Below are 24,723 nucleotides of genomic sequence, written 5' to 3'. Positions count from 1 at the left end.
GGACTCAGCGCCCGCAAGGAGCCTCGGCTTGTCCGCTTTCTCTGCTTATGGGGAGCATTTTCCACACCCCTCTGTCCTCTGGCCTTTTTAGCAGCAGAAGGTGAATCGGTCCTTTAGGGGTGCAGGCCAGAGAGAAGCGAGCTTCCCATACCATGGTCCATCTTTCCCTCTGAATCCCCTCTCTCTTACAAATGGGACCATTTTCATTAAAAATAAGTATTCTGAACCGCACTTGAAACATCTCTGATCTTTGTGCAACGTGTCCTTATGAGTGTGGTTTGCCCGGAAAGGCTCTGGTTCACGTCTGTCAGGCCAGTGTAATCAGCACTGCCCGCTTCCCTTCTCAGAAGTGTCCCACTTTGGACAGTTTGTTACACCGCCATCCTGTTTACGAAGGAGGAGAATTCATTAATACAGGAGCAATTTTTCAGGTTCAGGCTAGGTAGAGATTCATAGGTAAGTAAAATAAAATTTCTGTAAATACTCTGTTTTATTAATATTTAAAACTTCAAATAAAACAGAAGATTGGAGGATTACGTGTAGTGTGGAAATTACTGTATATCAGACGTTATTTAATCATACATCTTTTTACAAATGTTTAGAGCTGAAAGCAGAAATTGAAAAGCTGCAAGCGGCTCAAAGAAGCAGTCACAATATTGACCCTGAGCGATACCGGCTCTGTCGGCAAGAGATAACGTCCTTAAGGATGAAGCTGCACCAGCAGGAGAGAGACATGGCGGACATGCAGAGGTGGGCTCTGGCCGGCGCGGCCGGTGGCAGGGGCGCGGCCGGGCTGGGGGTGGGCTGAGGAGGCGAGCGTGTCCGCCTTTCTCCCTGCCTTCGTGTGAACAGCGCGTCCCCGGACGCTTACATTTTAGATGTTCCTAAGTGGTGTCCTGATCTTTACTGACTGTGTCTTGATTCTCAGTCTTACACGTCTGGATGTTTTTAACTCTGCTATTTTGTTTGTCTTTGGAAAGAATGTGGAAAGAAAAATTTGAGCAAGCTGAAAAAAGAAAACTTCAAGTAACAAAGGAGTTACAGGTATCCTTTCAACTCCCTAAACTGATCTGAAAATTTGGAAGAGACCTGCCGGTAAACGTGCAGATGGAGTCTCTCCAGCACTTGCTGCGCACTGACTGCCCAGAGCGCTGCCGTGGAGGGGCTGGTGTGCAGGAGCTGTGAGACCACGGCTGTGGCAGCCTAGCGCCTGCAAGCTGGTCGGAAAGTTAAAATATAAGCGAACTGTCTCGCTCCCTTCATGTTGGTTCAACAAATATTAAACGTTTTCGCTGCGCCAGGTGTGGGGGAGGCCAAGGCGAAAGCGGTGCGGTTTTGGCCTCAGAGAGCTTGAGGTCCAGAGGCAGGCTTACAAAACCTGAGCACGTGCCCGGATCCTGCGGGACTGGCTAGGTGAAGCCTGTGCCGCTGCCGTCTGCTGGGCGCTCGGCGGGTGCACACTGGCGGCGTCTCCCAGTTCAGCCTAACGCGGCGGGACGTGGGCAGTGGGTGGAGAAGCAAGAGGCGGGAGGAGTGACCCCTTTCGATGGGTGGTCCCTGGGAGGACATCAGAGGGAAGGGTCTAGCGGGGTTTTGTACGCTGTGTGGGACCTGCCAGGCTACCAAAGCCGGCATTTCTAGGCAGGGAAATACCACGTTTAAAAGCACGAAGGCACGACACTGCCTGACGTCCAGAGAATTGGGAAGTGCTCAGTGAGTGCGGGCGACAGAGATCAGACTGGACAGAGATGTGACATTTGGATTGTGACGAAGCGAGGGTGTGGATTTAGGGGATTGGGGCCACCAAAGGGTTTTCAGTGGAAGGAGAGGGACAGGAGGAGACTTTGTCTGAGTGGACTCCTCTGGAGAAGGTGTGAAAGGTGGAATTAGGGGAGGAAAGACTCTGGCTGGGAACGTTGCGCTCTTGGGGGGGCTGTGGTTACGGGGAGAGATGAGAGTGGCCTGTGGAGGAGCTGGACTCCAGGGTAGAGAGGAGGTGAAGCTGACAGGCTCGAGAGGTTTTGTTTTTTGATGTGTATGTGGAGACACAGATGGAAGAGGTGGGAGTGATGCCAGGTTCCTGAGAGGTGTGCACTGTGTAGTGGTGAGAGAAGCCAGGTGACATGGCCGGAGGAGCCCCTCCGCTGTGGAGACGGCAACGCCCAGCACAGGCACACTGCGGGGATGCCGGGCGGTTTGTGCGGGGCCAGGGTCAGCACAGCCCTGGAGCCTGAGGAAGTGTGGTGGTCGCCCACACGGCGGGTGATTTTAGCATTTGGCGCGGACCATTCACTTCATGTGGATTTAACAATCCGTGCCTGTAATTCAGGTTAACTGCTTTTCTGATTACTTCTAGAAAGCAGGCATTACGTTTCAAATGGACAACCATCTGCCAAACCTGGTCAACCTGAATGAAGACCCTCAGCTGTCGGAGATCCTGCTGTACATGCTCAAGGAGGGGACGACCACGGTCGGGAAGCGCAGACCCAGCTCCAGCCATGACATTCAGCTAGCGGGGGTGCTGATTGCCGAGGACCACTGGTACGTTCATCGTCTCAGAGAGGCACCTGTTCACTTTTCAGCAGGTTTCCAGGTCTGGGTAACTTCGGTTTCCTTCACACGAGGCATTCATTTGTACGGATTGTTTGGTATAACCCTTCAAATGCATGTTTCAGCCACGAGAAACCGACGGGGTGGCTGTCTGGTAAGGAAGGCAGGTCCGTTACTCTGAACGCGAGGTTGTGAAGCAGTCACGCTCTGGCCGTGACCGTTGGCTGAGGGACAGTGTCTCTCCTTGGAGTCACAATCATAGGCATGAAACGGAGCTTCTGTTCACCATGTGTGGCAGGAGCTCTGGCTGGACGGACAGATTAAGAAGTTTCATTCACAGGAATTGAGCCAGACTGTATGCATTGCTGGGATGGTAGTGTGTGTAAACCTCTTCGGCTCCGTGGTGTGTTTTCAGGGCTTACCTGTGTCGATGCTGTCCGGTCCCACTGCTGTGAGGAGCTCTGCCGTGTGAATTCACTTGTCTGCTTTGTCGCCTACTTCACGGTAGACATTCGGGCGGTTTCTCGTGTTTTGCCCACCCCGCTGCTCTGAGTCCTCTTGTTGGCGTCTCCTCTCCTGGTGCAAACGGGAGGGGCTTCTCAGGAGCAAACTTCCCGCGTGAGGAGCTCAGACGTGCCCTCAGGGCAGCCGGTGGGAACCGGGCGCCAGGCCCCTGTCTCCCCAGCGTGCTGTGTGAGTGTGATGAGTCCCCACCCTGTGGTAAAGTCACCTTAAAATTTGGGACGCACCGTCAGTCGTGCGTCTCAGAGATGAGTGGCATCGGGCTGCGCAACAGGACGTGTGCGTCCACCTCTGCGAGGCAGCTGCGCTGCGTCTCCAGGGTGGCTGTCGGTTCTGCTGCCGGTGGCGCTGGGGGCACCTGCTGCTCCGCATCCCTGCCGGCACCTGGTCCTGCCGGACTTTGCGCTGCTCGGCTGGACGGGAGATGGTATCTCGGCGTGGATGTGTTTTGCATTTCTTTGACTAATGGTCGTCATATATTCATTGGCCATTTTAGCTGGTAAAGTAAAGAAAGAGGGGAAGTTCAGGTCTAGCTTGTGCCCTAAAGAAAAGCTGCTTGGAGTCTGGCGTTTGTTGGGCCTGGAGAGATGTCTTATGTTGATGGAGGACTCAGGTGGAGGAGAGAAGCGGACAGGCAGATCCAGCTGGGGCTCTTAAGGGGAGACGGTGGTGGGTAAGGGGCTTGGTGGCTAAAGCCAGATTGGGGGTATCCAGAATGCTAGAGAACGCCACGGGCTTTTGATGGCAGAGTTGGCAGACCAGGAGGGAGGAGGCTTCTGAACAGACCTGCGATGTCTCACCCTCCCTGGCTAGGACACGCCTGGTGGGAGGGAGCTGCGCCGCTCGCCCCGGGTTCCCTTGTCTGGATGCTCGCGCTGAGCTCTGGGTCTTCCCCGCGGCTCTCGGAGCCTAGTCTAGAGCGAGAGGCTTTTGTTGGGGACTCGGCTTTTGCTGCAGTTTGCTCTTTCTTTCTATCCAGTTAATCCAAAGATGAGCTGGACTTTGGAGTTGCTTTCCTGTTTTCTGAATAAAAAGACTCAAAGGGATCTGTAGCATTTAAGGCTGATTCTCCACAGGAGCGTCTCACGCGCGGGGTCCAGCTGAGCGGGTGACCCAGGGGTGTGCTCTCACCTCCGCGCTTCGCCTTCTGTGCTGCCCCAGTTCTTGCCCGAGGACAACACTGCGTGCGCCATTGTTAGAGCTCGTATATAAAGCCAGGAGTCAGAAAAGTAAAAAATGACGCCTGACACTGTTTCATTCATAAGTAAACCACTGCCAATAGTTTAATGTTTTTTCCTTTAATTTTTTTCTTTTGGGGTGAGGGGAGGGTTTTTTTTTTAAGTAATTATAATCAGAATACAGACAATGGAAATTCTTCCCACCACTGGTGGATCGCCAGGCTTTTTCACCAAAAGTTCAAAATCTAGCTGTAGGAAAATAAGAGAACTTTCAGGTGTCGTCATGGATTGATGTGGACCTTACACCAAGGAGGAGCCGGGGCGGACTGTCCATTTCTGCTCGTCCGTGCTGCAGCTGTAAGTGTGCCCCTGTCTTCACAGCACCATCAGCAATGTTGATGGCACCGTGAGCATCACCCCGGTGGGCGAAGCAAAGACGTACATCAATGGGAAACTCATTTTGGAACCCACGGTGTTACATCATGTAAGTTGGCTGCTGCTAAGTGTGAGAAATTTCTTGACTTTGGGGACGGAGTTTAATTTTTTTGAGCCAGGGTCTCCTCTGTAAGGTTCATAGTGAACCAGATGCAGGGCTTTGCAGCTCCTGTGGCCTCTGTCCTGGCATCTCACCAGTCGCCTCCCTTTGGGCAGAGACCCAGGCCCTCTCGCGGCCAGCCGGTGCCAGGAGGCTGCCCACGTGTCCGGTAAGAGCGGGTCTTCGGAACCAGGCCAGACCGGGTTGAAGCCCGGGCCCTGCCATTTGCTGTGTGACCTCTGAAAAGTTACGATGTGAGGGCGATTTTGTGTCACACGTCAGGACACTTCTGAGAGCATTTTTTATAATAACTACATTAGGAGAACAGGTGTAAGCCATTCTGTTGCAGGCAGAGCAGGACATATGGTCACTTCATGTGCGTCCTGTCTCTCAGGGAGTGGTGAGAGAGGAGGACATGAAAGAATCCAGAAAGTTCTTAACAGAGTGTCTGCAGATAGTAAGTTCAGCAGGTGCTTATGTATTACTGTTACTGCTAAGCTCTGTGCTTGATCTAGTTTCCTCGTTCCTAAAACTGGGGTAATAACACACGTCCCACTGCGTGGCTGTGAGCCGCCAGGGAGGCGGCGTGTTTGATGGAGCTCCTACTAAGTGCTAGCTGCTGGCCCGTAGGCCTGTCATTAGTGGCACTAGGTCATGCTCACTCCTGGGCGTAGGGATTTGTCCCGTGCAAGTTCTGGTTCAGACTCACCTCAAGTCGTGCATTTTTTGTGTGCTTTAGGGTGATCGGGTGATTCTTGGTGGCGATCACTATTTTAGATTTAATCACCCAGGAGGAGTCCAGAAAGGGGACAGACCATCCGGTAGAGAAACTCTTATGAGCAAGGGTGCAAAAGACTTTGAATTTGCAAAAAACGACTTGCTTGCGGCCCAGAGAGGACAGTAAGTATTATCGCTGGCGTGGAGCAGTGAGCATGTGGGAGAGGGCGCCGGGGTCAGGATCTCCCCGCGTTCGTTCACCCGGCGCACGTTTCCTGAGCAGGTGCTGTGTACCTGCCCCTGTACCAGGTGCTCGGGCTGAAGAGGGCACTGGGGACTTAGCTCCTGCACTGGAGGAACCCATCCTCTCTCGGGACAGACAGACAGACAGAGCCCTGCATCTTAGAGGATATGGATGATTACAGAGTTTTAGGCAGACGTGAGACAGACATGATCAGAATCCCATCTCCAGAGGGGCCGCCGTGCCGGGTGTGGAGAGCGGAGCCGAGGGGCAGGGCCCAGCCTGCAGGTGCGGCTTGCGGGCTGTTGAGGCGCCGTGAGCGTCCGCGTCTGAGTCGGGAGAAACGTCCCGGAGGAGGAGCAGCAGGGCTGGGTGGGCAGGGAGGGCCGGCAGGGGCTCAGGAACGACTCGGCGGGCCGGACGGATCCGCTTTGTCACCTTTTGAAAAAGTCTGAACTTCATTTGCCCTCTTTTTTTTTAAGTTATACAATATACTAACATAAAGTTCACCTTCTTAGCCATTTTGAACGACAGTCCAGTGGTGTTAAGCATATGCGCGCCGTTGTGCAGCCATCACCGTGTTCCATCTCCGGAACTTTCTCTTTGCTTGACTCAGCCTCCGAACCGCTGCACAGTGGCTCCTGCTCCCCCGGCCCCGGGCCCTGCTAGCCCCTGGCCCTCTTTCTTTTAATATTCTTACTCTATTTTCAGTAAAATTGGGTATGGAAATTTCTTTGCAGTACAGTTGTTAAAGCATTGACTTGCTGAGAAGAAAGCAGCTTTCAGTTTCCCATGATCATCCACCCTTTTCCTCCTGTATGTGGAAAGGTGACAAAGCTGACTGCACGTTTTGACTTTTGTTACCCCAAAACTGGGCTGGCCTCCTGGTGAGTGTTGAGCCAAAACACAACCAAACCAAAGATGGAAGAAAGAAAGTTTATTATGTGCAGCAAATAGGAAGAACGTGGGATCTTTCCCAAAGAGCATCTCAGCAGGACTGGGACTAAGCCAGGGGTACCTGCATGTTCCCGAAGGGGCCTGACTGGAGCAGAGTTCAGCGCAGAACGGGGCGGAGTCGGCAGAGTCGCGGCTTCAGCAGACTGAAGTCACGCGGGTCAGGGAAGGCCAACGTCCCCCTCCCCAAGGTCCCGGCTGACCTGGGGGTTGAGCCTTCAGGCCAGTCTTTCCCCTTGAAGCAGAGCTGGAGTCTTCACAGCTGATGTGTTGTCCTGTTGTTACCTCTCTTGTCTGATGACCGTTGTCCTCTTGTTCCCCTAAGATCATACTCCTGAGAGCTGTCCTAGGCAGGCATTGGGACCCGCCTTAGATCCCAGAGTGGCTTAGGCCAAAAATGGCTTCTCTTCCATCAGAAAGCCATGCCTGTTTCTCTCCCCAGGGCCTCTGGGGACCCCTACCTGCCCACAGAATGATTGCAGATGACTGCGAACTGTGTCAGTCTCTGCTTTGTCAGCTTGTGGGTTAGGCTTTTAGAGTCATTCCAGGACACTTGTAACCAGGGACCTAACCGTGAATTGAAAGAAACTAATATGTGAAGTAACTTTTGCTCTAAACATCGTTAGTTTAACATAAAATACCCACACTTTGTGTTTACTGTAATGTCAACTGTAATATTTACTGCAGTGTTCACTATAACATCATTTTTACAAATAGATATTTTATATTTTTATATAAGTTAAAATACTTTTATATAACTTAAGCAGTAGAAAAAACATATTTGCTTAAATATCGGACATCTACAGTAGTAACTAAATTAGAAACCATATTTTCATTCTTTTACATTTTCTTTGTGTTCAGTTCTAAAGCTAGTAAAAATTTAAGAACACTGTTGACAGAATATCAGAAATTAAATTTTAAGAGTTGAACTTTGGTTTAATTGAAAACACCCTAATATGACTGAGAGCTGTTGTAGTTTAGGAAGAGTTCTTGACGACGTACCTTGCAAATATTTTGCTACCTTGCAGACTTGAGGCGGAAATAAAAGAGGCACAGTTGAAAGCAAAGGAAGAAATGATGCAGGGAATCCAGATTGTAAAAGAAATGGCTCAGCAGGAGCTCTCTTCTCAGAAAGCTGCGTATGAGAGCAGGATCAGCGCCCTGGAGGCCGAGCTGGTGCGAGGCAGCCGCGCTCTCTTCCTCGGCTGGTGCCCCGGGTGACGCGCTGGCCGTCTGCAGGGACGCTGGGGGCGTCAAGGGCCGGGCGTGTCTGACTTCTCTTGGGAAGCATGCGGGGGGGGGGGGAGGCTCTGGGAGAGGAGGGCAGCGGGGAGGCTCTGTCCTGCTGGCCGTCCTGCGCCCCCAGAACCCGCCTCAGGACGGGGCTCCGGAGGGTCTGGCTGGCAGTCGTCTTTAGTGGGTCAGTGGGCCCGGACGGTGGGGAGGCCGCAGGGCACCTCTTCTTTCAGTGAGTCAGCGTCTTGTGCGTTCGTTTGAAAAAAGGGGCTTTTGTAATTTTTTGGTATTATTTTTGAAGAACTGCTCTGTATTTTGCCCTATTCATTTTTTATTACTATTCTTTAAAGAAAGAAGAATCTCAAAGGAAGAGAATGCAGGAAATAAATAATCAAAAGGCTACTCACAAAATTGAGGAACTAGAAAAGGCAAAGCAGCATTTTGAGCAGGAAGCACACGCCAGCAGAAAGCGCTTAGAGATGGAGGCTTTGGCTACAAAACAGGTAACTTCATTTTGAGGAAAAGCTGGGTTTTTTTGGTAAAGAACTTACGGTATCTTGACAGGCGTCGGCCAAAGCCAGGTCCCCACGTGAGAGCCCGTCTGGCCCCCAGATGTGCTCACACAGCATCACACTGATCTTCTCAGAGGGACAGCTGTGCTTTCCAGCAAGTCCATTCACGTTTTCTCTTTTCCGTGGTCAGCGGTGCTGGGGGACGTGAAAGAGAAGTGACACCAGGGCAACGTGCGCGGGGGGGGGAGGAAGGCACAGCTCTCACACTGGTCACCTCCGGTGCCGGGGGTGCGCCCCGTCTGCCTGCGTCTGCCGCCCCTGAGAGCTCATGGCCGGGCCTTGTCCCCCCAGTCCTGGGGGCTCAGGCGAGAACAGAGGCTTCCTTCAGGGGCCAGCTCACAGAGCCCAGTCAGGAGGCGGGAGTGTGGAACCAGAGGCCGTTGGTGAACCCGGCGGCCGCCCTCCTGTCTCCGCTGGTGGTCCTCCAACCCCTGCCGGCCCAGCGGCCCAGCACCCCCGTGAGCAGCGCGGACCCTCGGGCCGCTCCAGGACCGCCGCCTCGGGCCCAGACTCTGTTCTTACCAGTCCTGGAGGGGCTCTGATGGAGACCGAGGTTGCAGAGCCACCGTTTTAATCTCTGCTTCAATTTCTTACATCTTAGCCTTCAAGCTTTACTCTCAAATGAAGGAAATGCTCCCAGTCACCCCAGAGCCCTGGTAACACGGGACGAGTGCGTGTTGGCAGCTCCAGGACGCAGAGTGGCCAGCGAGCCACCTCAGAGAGTTTTAAGAGAAACACAGAACTGTTTAAATCTTGGGAACAATTATTATTAGTGGGCTATTACAAGGCTTATTTGTCAAATGAGATTTTTTTTTGGTGTGCTTTTTAGTCAACAAATGTTCTCGAATATGAGCTTTTTTGAGTAGTTTTTTTTCCTTTTTTCCCCTGAAGGTATTTATGCTCTTATTAATGGGACAGAAAAGGTTAATCTATGCCATCAAAAATTCCTCATGAGTTTGTTGTGGGGAAAAAAGTCATTTTATAAAAATACTTCATACATCATTTTTTAAAAGCCTTTTATGCTTACTAAAACACGTAAAATGGGTTAAACCTTTACGCTTAGTAAAACGTGCTGTGAAGTGAGGATTATGTCGTATTACCATTATCCGTCTTTTTCACAATTTCTCTTTCATATTCCTGTGTGTGGCTCTGTATGAATGAACATCAATTAGGCTCTAGAAGACCACCGGATCCGCCACGCAAAAATTCTGGAAGCTTTAGAAGCTGAGAAGCAAAGAATTGCGAAGGAAGTACAGATTCTACAGCAAAACCAGAGCAGCAGGGACAGGCCCCTCACAAGTGAGTGCGCGGTGCTCTCCCCAGGCATCTCCTAGGGCCCTGCGGCGCTCCATGCAGTGGCTGAGGTGGCAGCTACCTGTGTGTGTTCGAAACGTTTTCTTCTGGATGTTGCTGGGACTTTCATGTGTCTAGATAAATTTGTGTGAATGATTATTTTTAGAATATTCACTTTTTAGAACATTTAGTTACTTAAGCAAATAGTAAACGAAATTCCAAGTATTATTTTAATGTGGATCATGCTTTTTAAAATGTCGTAATCTCATTTTATGAGAATTATTATCCAAATTGTGCTCAATCATTGGGTGCTTTGTTTTCTTTCTCACTTGGGAGTTATGTTTTGGTAACTTGCTACATTCCTGTGTGGAACACAGCAAGTTTTTCACGTAAACTTTTTTTTAATTATAGAAAATTTCAAGCGAACTATAGAAGTAGGGAGATTACTGCAATAAACCCTCAGGCAGTCCTGTCCAGCCTCAGCAGTCCCCACCCGCGTGCAGCCTTGTTCCACCTGTCCTCTGTGCCTGCCTCCCTGGCCCGCGTGAGCAAAGCCCGGACACCCTCCCATCTGGCCCGGGAATGCTGACTCTGCGCCTCTAAGTTAGGGTCTCTCTTCTCCGTCACTCTTTGAAGCATAACTTTGATGTTATTATCACACCTAAAATACAGTAATTTCTTATACTCATCAAATATCTAGTCTGTATTCAGATTTCCTGGATTATTTCATAATTTGTTGATCTATTTGGGTTGCTTGAATCAGGGCACAGACGTGGTCCACACCCCGTGTTTGGTAGGCGTGCCTCTCGGTCTGTCCGCTCGCTCTCCCTTCTCTCCCTGTCTGTCCGCTTGTAACTCATTTGTTGATGAAATCAGGTGGTTTAGTGTTGAGTTTCCCAGATCCTGGGTCGTGCTAACTGCATCTCCCGCTGTTGCCTGGCGGGTCCCTCCGCCCAGGAGCCTGTGACGCGCCCGTCATCCAGGGTCAGGGCTTTAGCGAGGACGCGCGTACTTCGTGTAACTTTGAAACTATTGCTGCTCTTTATATCTGCGGCAAGAGGTAATACGTACATTGGATTAACATACCTTTTTATTCCTCTTAGGTCCGAAAACAGTGCCTTGCAATGAATACTTGATTTTTTTTTTAATCCATATGAATAATGACTTTTATCTTTCCAAAAAATATTTTTAAGGTAATACTGGTTATAGGTTTGACTGAACAATATAGAAAATGTTTATGATAAAATCTTAAGTTTAAATTAGGGACATGGAATTGTGGGCTGAGATTTGTCTTTATGTCCTGACGTATCTCTGTCTGTGTTATCTATCTCTTTTAAAAATTCAGGCAAAATAAAAAAGATTGTGGTTCTATTTAAGTTAAGGCTATGGTATACTTGACCTAATACTTTGAATATATTAGAAACTAGAGGAAAAAAAGAAAATCTTTAAAAATATTAGAAGGAGAAGCATTGTCCTTGGCGTTTCCTCTCTTACAAAGTCTTACCCTTTCTCTGTGAACTTCAGTTTTCTTCCATGTCTTCTTCTGTGAAGCAGCTTTTATTTCGCCAGTGGGAGCTGAAGAGACGTTTCTCAGATACCCCTTCACCTTCTGTGATGCGCAGTCACAGCCACTCACTCGAAGTCGTTTTCCCCTCGGAGCTGAGCTGTCCTGCGGGTGGTGTGTGTTCACGTTCGTGCGTGGGTCCTGAGCCTGCTGTCTGTGCTTTCTGCCAGTCCAGCCAAACTGGGGCTCCATGAAACTCTCCCTGATGATTCAGGAAGCCAACGCCGTCAGCAAGAAGTTAGAAAAGAACTATGTTTTTGGCAGGTGAGTAGTTACCTTAATTGTCAAGTACTTCTCTGCTTTAAATTAGTTGACCTTCATATGATTTTTTTTCTTTTGGCTTCTCTGAAGGCACAGGGTCTACAGGGCTGGTCTGGGAATGAGAGAGCGTCAGAGTCCCCATCGACACTTCAGGCCCCCGCTCAGGGCTCACTCTGGAGGGACCCAGGCTCTCAGCAATTAACATACTAGTAGATTTTATAAACAGAATAATTTTAGATATTTTTGGAATTTACTAATTTTCTTTTGAGTTGAAAATTTATCAGTATTTCATTTTTAAAAAAATACACATTAGGATTTTTCATTAAAATCTTTTCATATGAGAAGTCATTTCAGTGTAATACATACCGGACGTGAGTGCTGCTCTAAGAGAAACACTTACCTGTCGGGGGACTGAAGTAGGAGACTGGATTTTCACGGGAGTTACTCTGATTCAGAAAACTGCATGCATGTGTTTTAGGATAAGCACGGTTCCTTTGGTTTTTCTTTCAGACACGTTGTCCCGGATAAAGGAGGTGGTTCTGACACGTGTGTTCAGGTCCGAAACCTGCAGCTAGGGGTCTCAACCGTCTGGAGTCTGGAAAAGTTTGAATCTAAGCTTGCGGCAATGAAAGAACTTTACGAGGTTTGGAATATTATTAAAATCTCTATAAACTTTTTGAAGTAAAAAGGATAAAAGTGACATGTTCTTATTAAAGAAACTTTGGCAGGTGAAATAAAAGGCGCTCCACACTGCCCAAACCGACCGACACCCATGTGTACTTCCTTCCCTGCTGCCTGCAGAAGGGGTTTTACGGGTTTAATGTCGTTATAACTGTAATAGAGAAACTTAGTGCTGAATATATTCAGTTACAGTTGTGTTTTAAAATCTTACATTTAAACGTAAGGGAAGAAGGACTTCGACAGGTGGCTGTGTGCGTCACGTGAGTTACCGCCTGCGCCCAGCACTGCGCTGTCCCGTGATCACGTTTACCCCCTCAGGGCCGTGAGGCGTGTCCCTGACTGTTTGCTGCGCTGAGTCGCAGCTGCTAGTTGTGCGCAGCTCTGCACACGTTAGTTCCTAGTGTCCTAGCTCCTTGCCGTCTTTCCTAAAGTGGTACCAAAAGTACACATGTTCCGTTAGACTTGCTCACTGACAGTTTGCCTGCCGGAAGTACTGCCTTTTACCAAAGTTGCTGGTTTATTTCACTTTATGTTTTAGTGACTAGTGAATCTGGGGGCTTGACTGTTTCCTCGTTGGTAAAGGATGTGTGCATGTCCTTTGAATTTTTTGGCAAGTGAAGTGTGGGTAATGAGTTAACCTCTATAAGGTTCTTAACATATTTTGATAATGAACCTTTATTTTATATTCATTCTATACACTTTTCCCCCGGTTATATGTTGACTTTTCCTTGGTTTCATTTTGTTATGCAGGCATTTTTAATTTGGCATATTTGAAGCTACCTATTAGTCTAGAAATAGTATCCATTTCTGAGCCTTTTCTTCTAATTCTTTTTTTTTTTTAACATTTATATCTTTGAATTGTAGAATTTATTATGGTGTATTGTGAAGGGAATGAACCTAAAGTTAATTTTTCTCCATATTACTATGTTATTATCCCTAAAACATTTAATAAATAGTTGCAATATAAATTGTGAGATATCTCACCATTAAGTAATGTAACTATGTGGAATTATAGTCTATGCTACTTAGAATAATAACAAGAATGAAGACATTGTATATAAAAACTTGAAGAATCTGCCAGATTACAGCCTTAATGCTTGAATTGTTTAATGGAAAAATGAAAATAAACTAAATGGTTAAGTCAATCTAGAAAATAATAAACTAAAACAAAGGAGAGCAAATGAAGGAATCATTAAAAATAAAAGCATCTCCCCAGGCAACAGAAGTAAGAGCAAAACTAAGTGAGTGGAACCTAATCAAACTTACAGGCTTTCTCACAACAAGGAGACCATAAACAAAATGAAAAGACAGTCTAGGGAATGGGAGGAAATATTTGCAACCAAGGTGCTGACATGGGCTTAATTTCCAAAATATACAAACAGCTCACACAACTCAATAACAAAAAAACAACTCTACCAAAAAATGGGCAGAAAACTTAAATAGACATTTCTCCAAAGAAGACTTCCAGATGGCCAATAAGCACATGAAGAGATGCTCAACATGGCTACTTACCAGAGAAACGCAAGGCACAACTGCAGTGAGGTGTCACTTCACACCAGTCAGAATGGCCCTCATTAAAAAGTCTACAAACAATAAATGCTGGTGAGGGTGTGGAGAAAAGGGAACCCTCCTACACTGCTGGTGGGACTGTAAATTGGTGCAGTCACTATGGAAAACAGTATGGAGATTCCTTGAAAGACTAAAAATAGACTTACCATATGATCCAGCAATCCCACTCCTGGGCGTATATCCAGAGGGAAATCTGATTCGAAAAGACACAAGCACCCCATTGTTCACAGCAGCACTACTTACAACAGCCAAGACATGGAAACAACCTAAACGTCCAACGACAGACTGGATAAAGAAGATGTGGTATATTTATACAATGGAATACTACTCAGCCATAAAAAAGAATGAAATCATGTCATTTACAGCAACATGGATGGACCTGGAGACTGTCATACTAAGTGAAGTAAGCCAGACAGAGAAAGAAGAATACCATCTGATATCACTTATATGTGGAATCTAAAATATAATTCAAATGAACTTATCTACAAAACAGAAAGAGGATCACAGACATAGAAAACAAATTTGTGGTTACCAAAGAGGAAAGAGGTGAAGGGATAAATTAGGAGTTAAGGATTTGCAGATACACGCTAGCATATATAAAATAGATAAACAACAAAGTTCTACTGTACAGCACAGGGAATATCCTATAATAAACAGTAATGGAAAGGAATATGAAAAATAATGTATATCTATAACTGAATCACTGCTGTACAGCAGAAACGAACAACATTATAAGTCAACTATACTTCAATTAAAAAATAAAAGCAATAATGGGTAAATTAGAATTAAATTCAAGCTCTGGCCCTTTGAAAAGATGAATATGTGATTTTAGGAATGGGAAATAGAATTTAAAGATAACAAAAACATTTAAAAATTATCTTATATATAAAATTTTATGCTACTAAGTTTGATAATTTTCTATAAAGAAAAAATTTTCTAGAAAAAGAGGAATTATGAAAGTTAATTTAGTAGATGAACAACCAGGCAATAAATTGAAAAGTTTTGTCAGTGAACTAGCCTGAAAAAAAAGATGCTGATCTCAGTCAGTTTCATAGGTAAGCACTTGAGAACCTCCGGAGAACAGGTAAATCCTGTTTGGTTAAGCTGCTCTAGAACACAGCAAAGAACAGAAATGTCACGGTTATGATGCTAGAATAACTGATCAAAATCAAAACAAAACCCACAAGAACTGGAAGGGTAATTCAGAAGAGAATTCCAAAGCCCTCCTAACATGAACAGAGCTGTAGTAATCCCGAGTGAAATGTTTGAAAGTCAAATCTGCAGTTGTGTTGGGAGAATACTTGCAGCACGAGTGAGCAGGGTTAGCTCCAGGGACGGAGGGTGTGGTCACAGTAGAGAATATGAAAAGGCCGAGTAGAAGCACAGCAGAGCCGACAGTGTCCACCTCTGCCTGCCGGGTTTGTGACGGGTTTACCTTTTTTTCCTTTGTGTTTGTCTGTATTAATAATTTCCAGATTTTCTACAATGAATGTGAATTGCTTGTGTAATTAGAACAACAGAAAACTGTGCTGAGGTCATTTAATTCTTGCCTGACTTACACGTTAGAACCTGGTAGATCAGTTGCCCTCATTTATCACCTTACATTCTGCTCTCAACTGTTGGTTGCGATGTGCTTTACTTATTTTTACGTATAATTACATGTTTCTGAATCAAGCTCTATATAGTATTTTGCTAGAACTTTAATTGGTGGCTTTAAATATTTAGATTAAAATAAAAAATTACTGTCAGGATCAGTAATATTCAACCAGGAAGTGATTAAATCTTAATGTTGTCAGATTATTCTTTTATTCCTCTCCTGAGGAGCCTATCCTTTTTGTTTTTATTATGTCTTCTAAATCCCAGTTTTATTACTTCTAAATTATTGAGTGAGCTCTGCTGTGCTTCTTAGACTCTTACTATTTCCCAGTGTCATGTGATTTTTAAGCTTTTATTATGAATGTGGTTCTTTCAGGCTTATCAGATAACCTTGCTGATTTTATAAGTGAGACAAAGTATTTAAACTTTTTTCCTTAGTTGCTAAACATTTTAAACCCACAATTAATAGAAACTATGTGTTTTATGTTTCTCAGAGTTACAGTAGTAACAGGAGTGAAGATGTCTTTTGTGACCCTGCAGACGAGTGGGAACCTGACATTACGGATGTACCAGTTTCTTCATTTTCTAGAAGGAGGTAAGGACACTCGGTTATTGGCTTTCTTGTTCTGGGTGAACATGTGTATGATTTACTTTTTAAAGAACTGTCTGTTGTCACGGCGGGTGTCTGTGAAGGGAGCCCCTCTGCGGCACGTTGCCGATCAAGGCACAGCACTTAGGGCATCACCCTGAGAACAGGAGGCAAAACCCTCAGTGTGTGACCAGGTGAGTTTCAAGAGCAACTTACAATACCCTAAGTCTCATTTCCTGTAGAAGTGAACAGTGTTTGTTACTTTATGTATTTATTTTTTAATTGTTTATTACTTAAAATTACGCTTTCACAGAAACTTGGCACATTCTGTGATACTGTGGTGTGAGCTGTACAGGTTTAAATGCCGCTGGGTTGGTGTGAGCACCACAGAACAAGACACCATGGCGATAGAGGACTTCTGCTTATTAATAAAAATGTCACAGACTTCCACGGTGAATAGATGCTTTTCAAGTGGAAACTGGCTCTGCTTACAGCCCGCACGCTTAGGTTACAAAGAGGCAGAGTGGTGTAACAGAAGGGCCTTCCTCTTTGATTTAGTGTTGCGCCTTAGTTTGGTTTTTAAACAAATACTTCTTTTTAAATACTTAGTTCGGTTTTTAAACAAGACCACTGTCTGCCATGCCCAAGGGTACCAAGATGAACACAAAAGACTCCCTGTCCTTGGAGGCCAGGACTTGGGAAACGACAGGCCTGAGCCGTTGATGAAGCCCTGAGCTAAGGCCAGGCGGGAATGGAGGGGCCAGGTTTTGCCTGCACTCGGGACGCAGAATCCACGGGATGTGGTGGCCGGTGTGGGGTTGATGGTGGCGCGGGCTCCAGGGTGAACGATGGTCCCAGCATGGCCAAGCGGCTGGGGGAGCGCAGTGTTCCCTGAGCAGGGTGGTAGGAGGGGTTATCTGTGGACGTGGTGAGCTTGGGGTCCCCAGGGGTCATCCCGGTGTATACTGGGGTCTGAAACTTTGAAGAAGGGCTTAGGGACTTTTCAGGATATCAAGGTCAACGGCATCTCGTCCAGCAGAAGCCTCACTGGCAGGAGCGTCTGCTGAGCACGTGTGAGCAGTGTCTCCTGCAGTACCTTCCACGGATCCCCTGGCCCACCCCCACCTCACGGATGGGGTAGTGAGGGCGTCAAGGGGCTCAGGGACGTGTCCAGAGCCACGTGGCTCATCAGAGGGGCCTCACATCCAGGTCTGGTGACTCCAGACGTCCTGGTTTCTCGACTGCTGTGCGTGCTGTCTCTGGCACACGGAAGAACAGCATTTTCTGGTGACACTTTTTTTTAACTTCATTGCCTTCAGCTGCAGGTCAGAATCCATTTGGGTTTCTAAACCTTTTTAGGCCTTCCTTGTTTTTGATCAGGCTTATTGTAAAGTCGTTTATATGAAATTTCCTCAAAGAAGTGGAACGACTTGAGGGCGACCTTTTCCCTGTTACTTTTGCTTTGTTTACTGCATCCTGACTGCTAAGCAGAGTAAGAAATAGTCAAGAGCGAACAAGCTATTCATTTATGTGCTATACACGTAACAGCCAAGCATTTCAGGGTGGAAGAGATACAGAGCGTGCTCTTCCCGCGGATTCTGGCCTCCTTGAGTGCGCCCCTGCGGGGTGGTGCTGTGACACGTCCCAGGCTCCTACGGAGCCCTGAGAGCTCATCCGTGCCCTGCGTGGCTGGGCCCGGATGTGGCGTCTTGAGGCTTCAGTTTTCTCATCTGTAATTTGGAGACGGGACGAGGTCACCTGTGAGGCCCCGTGTCCTGGGAGCCCAGGGTCTGTTACGTGGGACTGGTGGTGGTGATGCTGTGAGGACTCGAGATGATGTTGCACACCTCCAGCCTTGTAGACGGCTGTTCAGTAAGTGGCTGCTCGTACTGTTGGGAGCCTAAGACACACTGAATTATGTGAAATCTTGGAAAACAGAGAGGCTATGATTTCTGATCCAACACCAGTAAACAGTGATACCTGCAGGTGATTTGCCGTGAGTTGGGCTCTGGCACTAAAATGAGCTAAATGGTCCTTGAGTAGAATTGGGTGGATGGGCTTATGCTTAAGCCAGTGAGGTGAGCCTCCCAAAAATTCAAATCGGACCTACAAATTCATTGGAGTATGATTTATAAATTCCTATCGATTTAAAAATGACTAGTTTCTTACTATTTTATTATGAACTTTACGTGATAAGAATTGTGGATCAAACATGAGTGTTGATAACATGAAAGTTAGTGACTGACAGCTTGTATGTGCTGACTTTGAGGATAGTGATTAAGGAATCAACAGATGTTTAACTTGCTACTGAAGAATCAAAGCTTAACATTTCCTAAGATTTTGAAATCAGGTATTTTAATTTGGCAGAGATATTTTTGACAACTTCCGTAATTTAAAAGTATCATTTTTTAAAAAGCTTGACTTGCTCTTGGTCGAAGCCTTGCGTGTGAAGGCTCAGCCTCAGAGGAGTGTCTGTGATGGGAGGTGGGTGTGGAGCCACCGCAGGGCCGGGCGGGGAGCAGGGAGCTGCTGCGGGGCCGGGATGTGGGGCTGCGGGCGGTTTGGCAGCCTGTGCATTTTGATATGTGCTGTTGACAGTTTAAAGTAAAATTTCCCCCGATATTAAGTAAAAATTCTTTGAGAGGAAGGTGACCGGTGTATTTTTATTTGCGTTTGAACGTTGTTTGACTACAGTTGAAAGGGTACGTTTTCCTGGTCCACGCGTGCTGTGATGACGCACCCGTCCCTGCCACTGCTGAGTAAAAGCTGTGGCCTGTGAGAGCTGATGTTTTCCACTCCTGTTACCAGTCACATCTCTGCTTGTCCTGCAGGAATTCATGGGGAAATTTTACATTTGAAACATTTAGGCAACTACAGATAGAAAGCTTTTGTTTAACAATCTTTTCAACAAAGAGTTTTTCTTGGGTGGCTGGGGGTTCTGGACTTGGAACCGAGTCACAGCTTGGAAGTTTCTCTGACACACGGGGCTGGACCTGGAGTCGAGACAGTCGAGCACGGATGGTGACGGGGAAGTGGGCGGGTTCTTCCAGCAGCAGGAGGAACAACGGCAGAGGCTGGTCACCCTCGAAGGTAGGGGGCTGAGTGTTTCACCCTCGAGCCGAGGGCAGGCGGCGGAAAGAGGACCTGAAGGTGAGGTCTTCTGTCCTCTTGAGCCACTGTTGCACCTCCCAGCACCACCTCTGCATGCCGCGCAACAAGTGCCTGGACCCAGCCGGCCCCATCTGATACCCTGCCCGGCGCGGGGTGCCCAGGCCAAGCCCACGCTGCCTTCACTGGCACCCAGGGTCATCTGGCCCGCACGCCCAGCCTCGGGCCCGCTCCTCCTCCCGGACGGTCCCTGCGTGTGCCATCCTTCCTTCCATCACCAGGTCTCCCCGCGTCCTGTGCCTGTTTCTAAATCGCTGCCTCCCCGTTACGGCTGACTGTCCTCATCCCCCAGCGCCCTTTCTCCGGGAGGCTCTCCTGGCCCCCGGGCACTCGCTTGTGGAGCATAGCGCTGTCTCGTCGTCATTTGCCCAATTTCTCTCTTTTCCTGTGGACCTTGTGCCGGCGAGCCTGGAACCCACGTCTGCTGTTTACTCCGCCCAGTGTCCAGAGCCTTTGAAGAACAGGGTCGCTGACCCTTGAGCAACTCGGGTTTGAACTGCGGGTCCTTGTCAGTAGCAAATCCTGCAGGGCGGCTGGACTGAGGGTTGGATCTGCGGGCGCAGAGGAGCCTGGTAGCAGACGGCTGGCTCCGTGAGACAGATTTCCGTGCTGCGGGTCAGCGCCCCAAGCCCTGTGTTGTTCAGGGCCAGCTGTGCTCTGTGAATGTTTATCCTACTCCCCTGGTTAACTGTAGGCTTAGAATAACACCTGTAAGGGGTAAGATTCTTACTCAGTGAACCAAATTGATTTAGCGCTGGAGGACAAAGTTTCCCTGGAAACACACGCGTGGGCGTCCGTGTTCTTTAGAGAATGTGAAGCGCACGTCCCGATCGCCGTCCCGCCTGGCTGGTGACCACTCTCGCGGCGTCTCTTCCAGGAGCAGGAGTCTGATGAAGAACAGAAGGGTTTCCAGCTGTCTGCTCGACATCGCGGCCTGCTCAGCCCAGGACGCCCGTCCGTCACGCTCATCAGGTACCTTCCCACCCTGTTTTGCTGGGCCCTGAGAGAAGCATCCAGCCCTGTCTCTGCCACGGCCTCGTTTCACGTCCTTGTGCAAATAATTTCGTCTCCTGGAGGCGCTGGTTGTCCGTGGGAGGGGGGAGCAGGGCAAGACGGGAGGGAAGACTTCCTTTTCACAGCGTACCCTTTGTTTTCTCCTGAATTTTACATAGTATGCAGGTGTCGTTCATTACAGTTACTTTAATAATGAAGTTTAAAAGAAAAATAAGGCACTGTTCCACTGAGTAACTATTTTATGCCAATATTGACTATAATGTTAATTTTCACGAGAAGAGGGGGTGGGTGCACTGTGAGTCTGCACGTGTAAGCACTTCTAGTAGTTAACGTCACCACCCGGTGACAGTGACTACCGCACAGCGACAGAAGAGAGCCAGCTGCCGATCCAGCCCAGGTGCGTCCCAGAAACACTATGCTGAGTGAAGCAACTAGATGATGAGGAGCGTGTAGAGGGTGAATGTGCCCGCAGGAAGTTCAAGGACAGCCAAAACGCAGAAGCCAGAGCAGTTCCGAAAAGCACTGCTGGTCAGGCGGGAGCCTGCTGGAGGGGCGGGGGGTCACGCGGCATGCGCGTCTGTGGGGGGAGCCCTGCGCCAGAGGTCTGTGCACGTCGCAGAACGTCGCCCGCGCCTTAGTGAACAGGGCTGCACAGTCGCCACCAAGCAGTCTGCTTGATCAAGGCATGTGCGATACGAGTGGCCGCGAAAGAAACTACGTCTCGTCTTGACTTTAAAATAAAGGCACTAGGGTTTCCTTTTTTTAATCATCAAAGTATCTTTTAGGAGGATCACTGTTACCCTGTTACTCGTTTAAGGTAAAACAAAATATGCTATAGGCTTCTTGTTCACCAGCAAAATAAAAGGTGGTGTGTCTGTGGGAGCAGCTTCCTTACTCAGTGTTGTCTGAGAGCAAGGTGCTTTATGAAGGTACCTTTTCCAGACAACTAAACCTGTCTCCTCAAGGCTCATTTTTAAGGGCCCTTTAAAAAAGTTATGCTACTGAGAGGAAGTCAGAAATAGAAGAGGTCTTTGCTGGCTTGTGGGTCCCTGCAGAAGGAGCCGGAACCCCGTCCTCCTGCTGTGGGTGTTTAGTGGGAGCCTCCTGGGCAGCCGTGCGGTCGGGGAAGGGAGGCGGGGGGTGTGCTGGGGGCACCCCAGCTTTGGAAAGTCGAGCACGTGTCCGAACATCTCACCTTTGGGGCCCTATTTTGAAGCTGAATTTCTGCACATCTTTCTGAAGTGGGGGTGCTCGATTTTAGGGTGTGTTAGCACAGCTGTCTCGTCAAACAGACGCTGAAAGCTACCTGTCCGCGGTGACAAGAGTACAGTCATTGCCATCGTGGTGCTGGTGCGTCCCCGGCAGTGACAGGGCTTGGTGCTTGGCAGCCTTTCTTCCTTCTCTGCCCAGATCAAGCTCTCACCGTGGCTCTGGACTCCTCCCCGTCCCCACCCTGTGCCTCCGTTTTCCGTCCTTCTCAGTCTGCTGCTCCTTGTGCGCCCCTGTAGTCGCCTTGTGCAGTGAGTGAGCCCGTGCTCCCGCGGCAGCGTTCTGGGACGAAGCTGCCTCCAGGGGCTGCAGGCGAGCTCTTCCAGCTCTTCCACTTGCCTCTGGTTTGGACAGAGCTTAGAAAATCGTGCTGGACGTCTGTCTCCCCAAGATGTGGCGGGTTGGCTGTGGATGGCCCTTGGCTGCAGCCTGGCTGACTGTGGTGTCCCTGGAGTAGGGCCTGGGGCCGAGAGGTGCCCCCGGGACGGCCCTGTCATCATGCTGTGCGCTGTCCCTGCCCTCGTGCCCAGCTAGCGGGTTGATTTCATTTATTTCACTTGTATGTATTGTGTTTCTGTTCTTTCATGCTCCTGCCATGGGTTTCACAGTTCGCAGTTCCTTAGGTGTCACCAGAGTAAGTGAAGAAGATTAAACCAGTGGTTACGTGGGACATTTGGATTCCCCGTTATCTGTATCCACAGCTACCAAGCTAGGGACGGACGCTGGTGGGGGGCTGCCTCCTCCGTGGGACTGCGACTTCCCTCCGGCGTGCAGAGGCGTAGCCCGCTGTGGGCCCACTGGCCCGTGTTTCCAAATCGCTCGTGCTAACGCCTCTGTTTGAAAGTGTTGTCCCTGGAAACGATGCTTAAGGTGGCTGTCTTCTGTCGACACAGGCTTAGCGGGGAAGTCGGGCACCGTTTACCCTGGTTCTGCAGAATCGCCTCTTCCTGGAGTTTGCAGAGAGTTGATTGGTTCATCGTTAGAGCTTCTGGGCCAGAGTTACGGTGAAGAAAACACCGTGGCAGACAGCCTGGTCAGTAATCTCCTGAGAATCTGCGAGGGCATCCTTGCCGTTTCCAAAGCTCACGAGGAACAGGATGAGGACAGTCAGTGTGACGGTGAGCAGCCTGCGCCCGCATGCCCCCTCCGGGAAAGGCCGCGCCCTGCCCTGGGCGGCTGCCAGCCTCGTCTGAGTGTGTCACGTGTTCTAACGGCGAGCGTGTTGAGCTCTCTTATCTGGAGCTTGTTTCTTGGAATAACTCTCCTTCTTCTTTCAAAGTGTTCTCCAGCGGGGCCACCCAGTTGCTCACCGTCCAGGTGGCGAGCGCTTTTGAGCAGCTGGTGGTGCTGACGAGGCTCTGGCTGAGGGGTGAGCTCCCTGGAGGCAGCGCTGCGGCTCTGCCGGATGAGCTGAGGCAAGAGGTGAAAAGACTAGGAGGCTGCTTACAGTTATTTCTGCAGGTAAAGTGACTTGCTGAGCATCACTAGAAGAATTTGTTGGCTCAGGAAGTATTTATTGACTGTCTCCTGTTCGCATCTTGCCCCGAACTAGACCTGCGCCCCAGGCGCGGGCAGCCCTAGTGACGCACGCAGTAGCTCCTGTAGCCCTCAGCCCAGCCGGCGGCCGGCGCTGGTCTCCGCTCCCTCAGGGAGGACGCTGAGCGCCCGTCCAGGGTCACACGGCTAGTGAGGCAGGTTTGGCCGAGCCCCAGGGCGTGCCACCCGAGCCTCAGCAGGGCTGCCGGCAGGACGGGGAACCCTGCCCTGCGTGTGGGTTGGGTTCCGCTGGTGCTGAAGGGGTGCCAGCCTGCAGACCCAGGCAAGGAAAGGGGCTTTGTTGTCATCCCTCCCTCCTGTCAGGTAAGACGAAGTCGGGCAGCCAGGATGTCAGACCACAGCTCACATCTCAGCAGAGTCTGGAGTCGGCTGGGTGGTCGTGCTTCCCCGAGTCCTCGGGGCCCAGGCTCCTCCTGTCCCTGCGCTGTGCCTGGAGTGTGGCCCGGCTCCGTGGGAGCTCAGGTCACACGGTGGCAGACCCGGTGGCCAAGGGCGGGGCCGCCAGGGCCTCTTAAGGGAGGTGCCTAAAGTTGCCGTCGACGTTTCCACTTACATGTCTTGGCCAGAGCCTCCGTGCGGCCCCACCAAGCGGCAGGCTCGCTGGGAAGGTGGTCTCTATTCTGGGCAGTGTGCGCCGGGGGACCAGTGAAAGGTGGCCACTGTGGAGGGAGGGGCGGACCCCGGGGGCCTGGTCGTCTGCTGTGGCCCAGGCTCCCCTGAGAGAATGCCCGTGTGCGGGAGACCCGACGCCAAAGACAAAGGGGATCGGGCTCACCTTTAAAAATGAACAGTCAGGCCTCCTAGCACAACGTTCCAGAAAACCTGGGCGGGCCTTCTCAGGCCTGCCACGAGCCCTCCCCGGGCTGGGCCTGCAGTGGGGCTCAGTCGTACCAGCCCCTTCTTTCGAGGGGGCAGGGCTCTGATGTCGCCTGGCAGACGGGACAAGTGGGGACGTGCCCCGTTGCTCTGGGGCACCCGAGACCTTCAGTTTGCATGTTTCAGGCACCCCTCCCCACTTTTCCCTGGTAACAGAGCGTCTTTGTTCCCCGTCCACCAGACCGGGCAGACCCGGGGGGGCCCGGGGAGGAGCTCGGGCCACCCTTCTCCCACTGAGCGCCCGGCAGGCCCATCTCCGTCAGGTCACCGCCTTCTTACCTCCCAACTCGTGTGTGTGTGGAAGGTCTTGGGGGCCTGTATCTGAGTCATTTTATGCCATGGCTGTCGTGTTGCATGTTTCCTGGTTCTGCCCAGACTTGGGTGACACGCAGTCGCTGTCGGTGAAGCAGGCTCCGTGTTCCCCAGGTGGGCCTCTTCTGCGCCCGCCCTTGTGACCTCGCGCGTCCGGTACCCTGGTCCTTCTGTCCTGCAGGGCTGCTCCTCAGACATTTCGTCAGTGGTGAAGGAGGCTCAGAAGCAAGTGACGCAGGCTGTGCTCCGAGCTGTGAAGCGCGTGGGCCAGCTGGCAGCCCTCAGAGGGACCGAGCTGCACCCTCCGGAGAACAGCGACAGGAGGGCGGCTGGGGGCCAGGTAACCAGCCAGGCCGGGCCGCTGTGAAAACTTCATCCGATAATGGTGCCACTAAACAGGATGAGTTTTCATTTTCCAAAATGGCACACACTTTTACTAGTTTTGCAGGAGGATCCACAGCTGTTACAG

At 49.7% G+C, this 24,723-nt stretch overlaps 1 protein-coding gene across 1 annotated transcript in view; it reads left to right on the top strand.

Annotated features, from left to right (window-relative positions):
- Positions 1-24,723, top strand: part of KIF14 (kinesin family member 14) — a 45,990-nt gene that overhangs the window by 16,263 nt on the left and 5,004 nt on the right. The window contains exons 12-26 of the mRNA XM_031438317.2: positions 603-750; positions 981-1,044; positions 2,357-2,541; positions 4,632-4,734; positions 5,525-5,685; positions 7,726-7,873; positions 8,284-8,436; positions 9,678-9,804; positions 11,533-11,626; positions 12,134-12,266; positions 15,964-16,064; positions 20,104-20,198; positions 22,403-22,627; positions 22,789-22,970; positions 24,436-24,594. Coding sequence (XP_031294177.2) covers positions 603-750; positions 981-1,044; positions 2,357-2,541; positions 4,632-4,734; positions 5,525-5,685; positions 7,726-7,873; positions 8,284-8,436; positions 9,678-9,804; positions 11,533-11,626; positions 12,134-12,266; positions 15,964-16,064; positions 20,104-20,198; positions 22,403-22,627; positions 22,789-22,970; positions 24,436-24,594 — 2,078 coding nt within the window. The remainder of the gene's footprint in view (positions 1-602; positions 751-980; positions 1,045-2,356; positions 2,542-4,631; positions 4,735-5,524; positions 5,686-7,725; positions 7,874-8,283; positions 8,437-9,677; positions 9,805-11,532; positions 11,627-12,133; positions 12,267-15,963; positions 16,065-20,103; positions 20,199-22,402; positions 22,628-22,788; positions 22,971-24,435; positions 24,595-24,723) is intronic.

The sequence above is a fragment of the Camelus dromedarius genome, chromosome 21 (genome assembly GCF_036321535.1).
Source record: "Camelus dromedarius isolate mCamDro1 chromosome 21, mCamDro1.pat, whole genome shotgun sequence".
NCBI lineage: Eukaryota > Metazoa > Chordata > Mammalia > Artiodactyla > Camelidae > Camelus > Camelus dromedarius.
This window is presented reverse-complemented; position numbering and strand designations above follow the sequence as displayed.